The sequence below is a fragment of the Procambarus clarkii genome, chromosome 53, assembly GCF_040958095.1.
Source record: "Procambarus clarkii isolate CNS0578487 chromosome 53, FALCON_Pclarkii_2.0, whole genome shotgun sequence".
Classification (NCBI taxonomy): Eukaryota; Metazoa; Arthropoda; class Malacostraca; order Decapoda; family Cambaridae; genus Procambarus; species Procambarus clarkii.
Genome location: NC_091202.1, coordinates 21,639,220 through 21,651,405, shown reverse-complemented (window position 1 = coordinate 21,651,405; position 12,186 = coordinate 21,639,220). Strand labels below are relative to the sequence as shown.

The following is a 12,186-nucleotide window of genomic DNA, read 5'->3' as shown; positions in this document are numbered from 1 at the left end:
GCATGGTAGCCCCGTTTACCCCGCAACAGGACAGTCTAAATGGAATATCAGCTACTGGGCGCTGTCTTTGCCATAACTATTTTAATTAACATAAATGTAGTTTACAATCGAAGGTTTTGTAACAGTCACCCACACCCCAATCACCATTTTCTGTTTTCATCACAGAAAACCGATTCCAAAGACCATCCGGGGGAGACGAAAGGGCATCAAGTGGACCCAAACGTCGCTTCCATAATCCACAACTTTCTTGCTCTGGGGATGACTATGTAGACCTGGAAGGGCAAGTTATGGAGGTCACAATGTTAAAATGATGGCGTTCGTGTGTAGCGAAGATGTGCAGTGAATTAAAGCGCCAGTGTAGTGAGAGAGTTCACAGTCGGCGACGGTGTGGCTGGGTGCACCCTATGGGAGTCGAGTACCATGTGTACTATATATTTAGAACGCCTTCTCTTTCCCCCGAAAAGTCCCGGGTTTGCTTCCCACGGCCGGATATGGACCTCTGGGCATACCTCCTCACATTTGATGCCTCTGTTTACTTAACAGTTACTGGCCCGAAACAAACGCTACGCGTACTTGTGGCTGTACAAGAATGTAACAACTCTTGTATATATAAAGAAATAATAGGTAAATAGGTAGCAATTATTGTGGGGTTGTACACCCATTAGACAACAGTAGATGGCTTATGAATATCTTGATTCTGTTCCTGACAATGGGGATTTAATTAGAAAACCATGAATACAGAAGTAACACCCATTATGTTAGATGTCGCTCAAATAGGCCAGGTATAGGGATAATGAAATATGCCTCACAAAATGCTGTACGTTAACCTATATAACCATATAGATCAAAACAAATATATAAGAGCTTTATATCCAATAATTTTCATGTCACAAGCAGGTGTATATATATATATATATATATATATATATATATATATATATATATATATATATATATATATATATATATATATATATAATATGCGAACAAGCCTGAATGGTCCCCAAGCATATATGCAACTGAAAACTCACACCCCAGAAGTGACTCGAACCCATACTGCCCGGAGCACTCTGCAACTGGTGTACAGGACCCCTTAACCACTCGACCATCACGACCGGACAAAAGATGATGGTAGAGCCGGTCGGCCGAGCGGACAGCACGCGGGACTTGTGATCCTGTGGTCCTGGGTTCAATCCCAGGCGCCGGCGAGAAACAATGGGCAGAGTTTCTTTCACCCTATGCCCCTGTTACCTAGCAGTAAATAGGTACCTGGGTGTTAGTCAGCTGTCACGGGCTGCTTCCTGGGGGTGGAGGCCTGGTCGAGGACCGGGCCGCGGGGACACTAAAAGCCCCGAAATCATCTCAAGATAACCTCAAGAAGATAGCCGAGGCTAATTCCTGGGAATTAGCCTCGGCTACTAGCCTACTAGCCTTGGGATGGGGAATTAACCTCGGCTATCATCATCTTTTGTCCGGTTACTGACGGCTACTGGGACCAGTACTGGAGGTGTCAAGGCTACTGGGACTAGTACTGGAGGTGTCAAGGCTACTGGGACTAGTACTGGAGGTGTCAAGGCTACTGGGACCAGTACTGGAGGTGTCAAGACTACTGGGACCAGTACTGGAGGTGTCAAGGCTACTGGGACCAGTACTGGAGGTGTCAAGGCTACTGGGACCAGTACTGGAGGTGTCAAGGCTACTGGGACCAGTACTGGAGGTGTCATGGCTACTGGGATCAGTACTGGAGGTGTCAAGACTACTGGGACCAGTACTGGAGGTGTCAAGGCTACTGGGACCAGTACTGGAGGTGTCAAGGCTACTGGGACTAGTACTGGAGGTGTCAAGGCTACTGGGACCAGTACTGGAGGTGTCAAGACTACTGGGACCAGTACTGGAGGTGTCAAGGCTACTGGGACCAGTACTGGAGGTGTCAAGGCTACTGGGACCAGTACTGGAGGTGTCAAGACTACTGGGACCAGTACTGGAGGTGTCAAGGCTACTGTGACCAGTACTGGAGGTGTCAAGGCTATTGGGACCAGTACTGGAGGTGTCAAGGCTACTGGGACCAGTACTGGAGGTGTCTAGGCTACTGGGACCAGTACTGGAGGTGTCAAGGCTACTGGGACCAGTACTGGAGGTGTCAAGGCTACTGGGACCAGTGCTGGAGGTGTCAAGGCTACTGGGACCAGTACTGGAGGTGTCAAGGCTACTGGGACCAGTACTGGAGGTGTCAAGGCTACTGGGACCAGTACTGGAGGTGTCAAGGCTACTGGGACCAGTACTGGAGGTGTCAAGGCTACTGGGACCAGTACTGGAGGTGTCAAGACTACTGGGACCAGTACTGGAGGTGCCAAGGCTACTGGGACCAGTTCAGGAGGTGTCAAGGCTACTGGGACCAGTACTGGAGGTGTCAAGGCTACTGGGTCCAGTACTGGAGGTGTCAAGGCTACTGGGACCAGTACAGGAGGTGTCAAGGCTACTGGGACCAGTACAGGAGGTGTCAAGGCTACTGGGACCAATTCATACGACCCAAGAGACATGACCGCACGGCCGATGGAGGTCATTACCGAGAGGTCACCGCTTGTGACCTGCGGTGTTTGGGGCTCTCACTCGGGTCGTTATAGCTGTCATTAGTGAGCAATTGGCGGATCCAGCCCTCGTTAGAGAGCTTCATAATCCTCACAACACTAACGGAGAAAGTGAGATAGTCAGCTCCTATTTTGATGGATTCTGCAAGCTTTAGTGATCGCCTATTTTGAGTAGGAGCTTCATGGCTTATAGTCTCCTGAAGCTTCAGGGGTTTATAGGTAATGATATATAAAACGGGCGATCTGCCTGGCTATCCTCGACTGTTATCTTAAGAACATAATAGTCTAAAGAATCCAGACTTTAGATTCCCGTATTGTTTGAGTCATCCTTTACATGCCAGAGAAAGCGTCCAACGCCTCTTTAAACATTCCAGTTTCAGGCGATGAGTCGCAATAACGTGGCTAAAGTATGTTGACCAGACCACACACTAGAAGGTGAAGGGACGACGACGTTTCGGTCCATCCTGGACCATTCTCAATCGACTTGAGAATGGTCCAAGACGGACCGAAACGTCGTCGTCCCTTCACCTTCTAGTGTGTGGTCTGGTCAACATTCCAGTTTCAATTGTTTGTATTCCAGTTCCAGTTGAAGTTACCAGTTCAAGGGCGTGGGTTGAAAATCCAAATTATTTTCCAGTGATTAATGTCCAGATTTTCCCTTTCCAGAGCCTCTTTCCGTTGCTTAATATTTCCAGAATTTCTCCCCCCAGACCCCCAGTTCTAGTTCAAGTTCATGATTTCAATTCCAAGATTTCAATTTCAGATTCCATTTGCACATTCCAGTTCCCAGTGATCAATATGGAACCCACACTTGGCACCTCTGTCTATTACAGCGAGGGTGGCTCCTCCCTGTCTGTCTGTTCTGTCTATTACAGCGAGGGTGGCTCCTCCCTGTCTGTCTGGTCTGTCTATTACAGCGAGGGTGGCTCCTCCCTGTCTGTCTGTTCTGTCTATTACAGCGAGGGTGGCTCCTCCCTGTCTGTCTGTTCTGTCTATTACAGCGAGGGTGGCTCCTCCCTGTCTGTCTGTTCCGTCTATTACAGCGAGAGTGGCTCCACCCCTGTCTTTGTATCAGTCTGTCTGTCTGTAGGATGCTGGGTCGACTGTAGTAGGTTAGGTTGTCTGTAGGACGTTAGACTGTCTTTCTGTCTGTATAATCGTCTGTCTATCTGTTCATCTGTCTATTTGTCTTACTGAAAGTCTTATTGACCATTCTGCGGTGCCAAACAGCCCCGAATGATATGCGATACAGAAGTGTGGATGGAGGAGTCGAGAGTGCTCTCATGTTTCCTTCCTTCGTAAGTGTAATTACTCCTGGACGAGGGATAGCGAGCTACCAGACTCCTGAACACCACGAGAGAGAGAGAGAGAGAGAGAGAGAGAGAGAGAGAGAGAGAGAGAGAGAGAGAGAGAGAGAGAGAGAGAGAGAGAGAGAGAGACAGCCCCGAGTGTGAGACCGAGTGCCAGACAGCCCCGAGTGTGAGACCGAGTGCCAGACAGCCCCGAGTGTGAGTGCCAGAATTGGAAGCTGCGAAAGGTTTTAATCATTGACTTTCTAATGAACCGCTTTTGAACAGAACATATTAAGGTGAAGGAAGAGTGAAGATGTATCATAGTGTGAGGAACATAAGGGTGCATACGTATGAAGAAGCGTGAGAAGCGAGTATCAAGTGTTGCTTCATAAGATGAAGGTGACTGATATCAAGTGTTGCTTCATAAGATGAAGGTGACTGATATCAAGTGTTGCTTCATAAGATGAAGGTGACTGATATCAAGTGTTGCTTCATAAGATGAAGGTGACTGATATCAAATGTTGCTTCATAAAATAAAGATGACTGATATCAAGTATTTCTTCATAAAATAAAGATGACTGATATCAAGTATTTCTTCATAAAATAAAGATGACTGATATCAAGTATTTCTTCATAAAATAAAGATGACTGATATCAAGTATTTCTTCATAAAATAAAGATGACTGATATCAAGTATTTCTTCATAAAATAAAGATGACTGATATCAAGTATTTCTTCATAAAATAAAGATGACTGATATCAAGTATTTCTTCATAAAATAAAGATGACTGATATCAAGTATTTCTTCATAAAATAAAGATGACTGATATGACTTCAGTGATCAGTACTGAAAATATAACATTGATCTGACACTTAACTCACCCGTCAAGGGTGAGAAGTGGCCGAATATTAAAAACTTAACCTCATCTTAAAATATGATAAGAAAACGAAGGTTAATTTTGGCGATGCAAATTCTGAGGTCCAGTTTTAGAGCGCAAATTAGCCCAAGAGGCGCTTGAGGGCTTTTATAATTAACTTTCCTCTGATGGAGAGTAATTAGAATTTAGTATATTAAAAGGAAGACAACATACGTGGTCAATATTATTTCACGTCCCTCTGGTGTATAGTGATCCATCATTGCTACGTCACTGGTGTATAGTGATCCATCACCTCTACGTCACTGGTGAAGTGATCCATCACCCCTACGTCACTGGTGTATAGTGATCCATCATTGCTACGTCACTGGTGTATAGTGATCCATCACTTCTACGTCACTGGTGTATAGTGATCCATCACCTCTACCTCACTGGTGTATAGTGATTCATCACTTCTACGTCACTGGTGTATAGTGATCCATCACCGCTACGTCACTGGTGTATAGTGATCCATCACCGCTACGTCACTGGTGTATAGTGATCCATCACCGCTACGTCACTGGTGTATAGTGATCCATCACCTCTACGTCACTGGTGTATAGTGATCCATCACCGCTACGTCACTGGTGTATAGTGATCCATCACCGCTACGTCACTGGTGTATAGTGATCCATCATTGCTACGTCACTGGTGTATAGTGATCCATCACCTCTACGTCACTGGTGTATAGTGATCCATCACCTCTACGTCACTGGTGTATAGTGATCCATCATTGCTACGTCACTGGTGTATAGTGATCCATCACCTCTACCTCACTGGTGTATAGTGATTCATCACTTCTACGTCACTGGTGTATAGTGATCCATCACCGCTACGTCACTGGTGTATAGTGATCCATCACCGCTACGTCACTGGTGTATAGTGATCCATCACCGCTACGTCACTGGTGTATAGTGATCCATCACCTCTACGTCACTGGTGTATAGTGATCCATCACCGCTACGTCACTGGTGTATAGTGATCCTTCACCTCTACGTCACTGGTGTATAGTGATCCATCACTTCTACGTCACTGGTGCATAGTGATCCTTCACCTCTACGTCACTGGTATAGTGATCCATCACCTCTACGTCACTGGTATAGTGATCCATCACCTCTACGTCACTGGTATAGTGATCCATCACCTCTACGTCACTGGTGTATAGTGATCCTTCACCTCTACGTCACTGGTATAATAATCCTTCACCTCTACGTCACTGGTGTATAGTGATCCTTCACCTCTACGTCACTGGTGTATAGTGATCCATCACCTCTACGTCACTGGTGTATAGTGATCCATCACCTCTACGTCACTGGTGTATAGTGATTCATCACTTCTACGTCACTGGTGAAGTGATCCATCACCTCTACGTCACAGGTGTATAGTGATCCATCACTTCTACGTCACTGGTGAAGTGATCCATCACCTCTACGTCACTGGTGTATAGTGATCCATCACCTCTACGTCACTGGTGTATAGTGATCCATCACCTCTACGTCACTGGTGTATAGTGATCCATCACCTCTACGTCACTGGTGTATAGTGATCCATCACCTCTACGTCACTGGTGTATAGTGATCCATCACCTCTACGTCACTGGTGTATAGTGATCCATCACTTCTACGTCACTGGTGAAGTGATCCATCACCTCTACGTCACTGGTGTATAGTGATCCATCACCTCTACGTCACTGGTGTATAGTGATCCATCACCTCTACGTCACTGGTGTATAGTGATCCATCACCTCTACGTCACTGGTGTATAGTGATCCTTCACCTCTACGTCACTGGTATAGTGATCCATCACCTCTACGTCACTGGTGTATAGTGATCCATCACCTCTACGTCACTGGTGTATAGTGATCCATCACCTCTACGTCACTGGTGTATAGTGATCCTTCACCTCTACGTCACTGGTATAGTGATCCATCACCTCTACGTCACTGGTGTATAGTGATCCATCACCTCTACGTCACTGGTGTATAGTGATCCATCACCTCTACGTCACTGGTGAAGTGATCCATCACTTCTACGTCACTGGTGTATAGTGACCCATCACTGCTACGTCACTGGTGTAGTGATCCATCACCTCTACGTCACTGGTGTAGTGATCCATCACCTCTACGTCACTGGTGTATAGTGATCCATCACCTCTACGTCACTGGTGTATAGTGATCCATCATTGCTACGTCACTGGTGTATAGTGATCCATCACCTCTACCTCACTGGTGTATAGTGATTCATCACTTCTACGTCACTGGTGTATAGTGATCCATCACCGCTACGTCACTGGTGTATAGTGATCCATCACCGCTACGTCACTGGTGTATAGTGATCCATCACCGCTACGTCACTGGTGTATAGTGATCCATCACCTCTACGTCACTGGTGTATAGTGATCCATCACCGCTACGTCACTGGTGTATAGTGATCCTTCACCTCTACGTCACTGGTGTATAGTGATCCATCACTTCTACGTCACTGGTGCATAGTGATCCTTCACCTCTACGTCACTGGTATAGTGATCCATCACCTCTACGTCACTGGTATAGTGATCCATCACCTCTACGTCACTGGTATAGTGATCCATCACCTCTACGTCACTGGTGTATAGTGATCCTTCACCTCTACGTCACTGGTATGATAATCCTTCACCTCTACGTCACTGGTGTATAGTGATCCTTCACCTCTACGTCACTGGTGTATAGTGATCCATCACCTCTACGTCACTGGTGTATAGTGATCCATCACCTCTACGTCACTGGTGTATAGTGATTCATCACTTCTACGTCACTGGTGAAGTGATCCATCACCTCTACGTCACAGGTGTATAGTGATCCATCACTTCTACGTCACTGGTGAAGTGATCCATCACCTCTACGTCACTGGTGTATAGTGATCCATCACCTCTACGTCACTGGTGTATAGTGATCCATCACCTCTACGTCACTGGTGTATAGTGATCCATCACCTCTACGTCACTGGTGTATAGTGATCCATCACCTCTACGTCACTGGTGTATAGTGATCCATCACCTCTACGTCACTGGTGTATAGTGATCCATCACTTCTACGTCACTGGTGAAGTGATCCATCACCTCTACGTCACTGGTGTATAGTGATCCATCACCTCTACGTCACTGGTGTATAGTGATCCATCACCTCTACGTCACTGGTGTATAGTGATCCATCACCTCTACGTCACTGGTGTATAGTGATCCTTCACCTCTACGTCACTGGTATAGTGATCCATCACCTCTACGTCACTGGTGTATAGTGATCCATCACCTCTACGTCACTAGTGTATAGTGATCCATCACCTCTACGTCACTGGTGTATAGTGATCCTTCACCTCTACGTCACTGGTATAGTGATCCATCACCTCTACGTCACTGGTGTATAGTGATCCATCACCTCTACGTCACTGGTGTATAGTGATCCATCACCTCTACGTCACTGGTGAAGTGATCCATCACTTCTACGTCACTGGTGTATAGTGACCCATCACTGCTACGTCACTGGTGTAGTGATCCATCACCTCTACGTCACTGGTGTAGTGATCCATCACCTCTACGTCACTGGTGTATAGTGATCCATCACCTTCTACGTCACTGGTGAAGTGATCCATCACTTCTACGTCACTGGTGTATAGTGACCCATCACTGCTACGTCACTGGTGTATAGTGATCCATCACTTCTACGTCACTGGTGTAGTGATCCATCACCTCTACGTCACTGGTGTATAGTGATCCATCACCTCTACGTCACTGGTGTATAGTGATCCATCACCTCTACGTCACTGGTGTATAGTGATCCATCACCTTCTACGTCACTGGTGAAGTGATCCATCACCTCTACGTCACTAGTGAAGTGATCCATCACCTCTACGTCACTAGTGAAGTGATCCATCACCTCTACGTCACTAGTGAAGTGATCCATCACCTCTACGTCACTAGTGAAGTGATCCATCACCTCTACGTCACTAGTGAAGTGATCCATCACCTCTACGTCACTGGTATAGTGATCCATCACCTCTACGTCACTGGTATAGTGATCCATCACCTCTACGTCACTGGTGAAGTGATCCATCACCTCTACGTCACTGGTGTATAGTGATCCATCACCTCTACGTCACTGGTGTATAGTGATCCATCACCTCTACGTCACTGGTGTATAGTGATCCATCACCTCTACGTCACTGGTGTATAGTGATCCATCACCTCTACGTCACTGGTGTATAGTGATCCATCACCTCTACGTCACTGGTGTATAGTGATCCATCACCTCTACGTCACTGGTGTATAGTGATCCATCACCTCTACGTCACTGGTGTATAGTGATCCATCACCTCTACGTCACTGGTGTATAGTGATCCTTCACTTCTACGTCACTGGTGTATAGTGATCCTTCACTTCTACGTCACTGGTGAAGTGATCCATCACCTCTACGTCACTGGTGAAGTGATCCATCACCTCTACGTCACTGGTGTATAGTGATCCATCACCTCTACGTCACTGGTGTATAGTGATCCATCACCTCTACGTCACTGGTGAAGTGATCCATCACCTCTACGTCACTGGTGAAGTGATCCATCACCTCTACGTCACTGGTGAAGTGATCCATCACCTCTACGTCACTTGTGTAGTGATCCATCACTTCTACGTCACTGGTGTATAGTGATCCATCACTTCTACGTCACTGGTATAGTGATCCATCACCTCTACGTCACTGGTGTATAGTGATCCTTCACCTCTACGTCACTGGTATAATAATCCTTCACCTCTACGTCACTGGTGTATAGTGATCCTTCACCTCTACGTCACTGGTGTATAGTGATCCATCACCTCTACGTCACTGGTGTATAGTGATCCATCACCTCTACGTCACTGGTGTATAGTGATTCATCACTTCTACGTCACTGGTGAAGTGATCCATCACCTCTACGTCACAGGTGTATAGTGATCCATCACTTCTACGTCACTGGTGAAGTGATCCATCACCTCTACGTCACTGGTGTATAGTGATCCATCACCTCTACGTCACTGGTGTATATTGATCCATCACCTCTACGTCACTGGTGTATAGTGATCCATCACCTCTACGTCACTGGTGTATAGTGATCCATCACCTCTACGTCACTGGTGTATAGTGATCCATCACCTCTACGTCACTGGTGTATAGTGATCCATCACTTCTACGTCACTGGTGAAGTGATCCATCACCTCTACGTCACTGGTGTATAGTGATCCATCACCTCTACGTCACTGGTGTATAGTGATCCATCACCTCTACGTCACTGGTGTATAGTGATCCATCACCTCTACGTCACTGGTGTATAGTGATCCTTCACCTCTACGTCACTGGTATAGTGATCCATCACCTCTACGTCACTGGTGTATAGTGATCCATCACCTCTACGTCACTGGTGTATAGTGATCCATCACCTCTACGTCACTGGTGTATAGTGATCCTTCACCTCTACGTCACTGGTATAGTGATCCATCACCTCTACGTCACTGGTGTATAGTGATCCATCACCTCTACGTCACTGGTGTATAGTGATCCATCACCTCTACGTCACTGGTGAAGTGATCCATCACTTCTACGTCACTGGTGTATAGTGACCCATCACTGCTACGTCACTGGTGTAGTGATCCATCACCTCTACGTCACTGGTGTAGTGATCCATCACCTCTACGTCACTGGTGTATAGTGATCCATCACCTCTACGTCACTGGTGTATAGTGATCCATCATTGCTACGTCACTGGTGTATAGTGATCCATCACCTCTACCTCACTGGTGTATAGTGATTCATCACTTCTACGTCACTGGTGTATAGTGATCCATCACCGCTACGTCACTGGTGTATAGTGATCCATCACCGCTACGTCACTGGTGTATAGTGATCCATCACCGCTACGTCACTGGTGTATAGTGATCCATCACCTCTACGTCACTGGTGTATAGTGATCCATCACCGCTACGTCACTGGTGTATAGTGATCCTTCACCTCTACGTCACTGGTGTATAGTGATCCATCACTTCTACGTCACTGGTGCATAGTGATCCTTCACCTCTACGTCACTGGTATAGTGATCCATCACCTCTACGTCACTGGTATAGTGATCCATCACCTCTACGTCACTGGTATAGTGATCCATCACCTCTACGTCACTGGTGTATAGTGATCCTTCACCTCTACGTCACTGGTATAATAATCCTTCACCTCTACGTCACTGGTGTATAGTGATCCTTCACCTCTACGTCACTGGTGTATAGTGATCCATCACCTCTACGTCACTGGTGTATAGTGATCCATCACCTCTACGTCACTGGTGTATAGTGATTCATCACTTCTACGTCACTGGTGAAGTGATCCATCACCTCTACGTCACAGGTGTATAGTGATCCATCACTTCTACGTCACTGGTGAAGTGATCCATCACCTCTACGTCACTGGTGTATAGTGATCCATCACCTCTACGTCACTGGTGTATAGTGATCCATCACCTCTACGTCACTGGTGTATAGTGATCCATCACCTCTACGTCACTGGTGTATAGTGATCCATCACCTCTACGTCACTGGTGTATAGTGATCCATCACCTCTACGTCACTGGTGTATAGTGATCCATCACTTCTACGTCACTGGTGAAGTGATCCATCACCTCTACGTCACTGGTGTATAGTGATCCATCACCTCTACGTCACTGGTGTATAGTGATCCATCACCTCTACGTCACTGGTGTATAGTGATCCATCACCTCTACGTCACTGGTGTATAGTGATCCTTCACCTCTACGTCACTGGTATAGTGATCCATCACCTCTACGTCACTGGTGTATAGTGATCCATCACCTCTACGTCACTGGTGTATAGTGATCCATCACCTCTACGTCACTGGTGTATAGTGATCCTTCACCTCTACGTCACTGGTATAGTGATCCATCACCTCTACGTCACTGGTGTATAGTGATCCATCACCTCTACGTCACTGGTGTATAGTGATCCATCACTTCTACGTCACTGGTGAAGTGATCCATCACTTCTACGTCACTGGTGTATAGTGACCCATCACTGCTACGTCACTGGTGTAGTGATCCATCACCTCTACGTCACTGGTGTAGTGATCCATCACCTCTACGTCACTGGTGTATAGTGATCCATCACCTCTACGTCACTGGTGAAGTGATCCATCACTTCTACGTCACTGGTGTATAGTGACCCATCACTGCTACGTCACTGGTGTATAGTGATCCATCACTTCTACGTCACTGGTGTAGTGATCCATCACCTCTACGTCACTGGTGTATAGTGATCCATCACCTCTACGTCACTGGTGTATAGTGATCCATCACCTCTACGTCACTGGTGTATAGTGATCCATCACTT

The 12,186-nt window shown here is 46.5% G+C and overlaps 1 protein-coding gene across 1 annotated transcript; it reads right to left on the bottom strand.

Annotated features, from left to right (window-relative positions):
* Positions 1–1,476: 1,476 nt before the first annotated feature.
* LOC123767202 (uncharacterized) lies at positions 1,477–2,674 on the bottom strand. The gene is made up of 2 exons (XM_045756774.1): positions 2,568–2,674; positions 1,477–2,341 (listed from the first exon to the last, which is right to left on the bottom strand). Exons 1-2 carry the CDS (start codon positions 2,672–2,674, stop codon positions 1,477–1,479), a joined length of 972 nt encoding a protein of 323 aa, XP_045612730.1.
* Positions 2,675–12,186: the final 9,512 nt, after the last annotated feature.

What these genes read in the sequence shown, in the direction of transcription:
- LOC123767202 (XM_045756774.1), bottom strand. Translation starts at nt 2,674, where the DNA reads ATGAAGCTCTCTAACGAGGGCTGGATCCGCCAATTGCTCACTAATGAC. An exon ending in TCACAAGCGGTGACCTCTCG is followed by an intron (nt 2,342 to 2,567) that starts GTAATGACCTCC and finishes TGGCACCTCCAG; the next exon opens with TACTGGTCCCAGTAGTCTTG.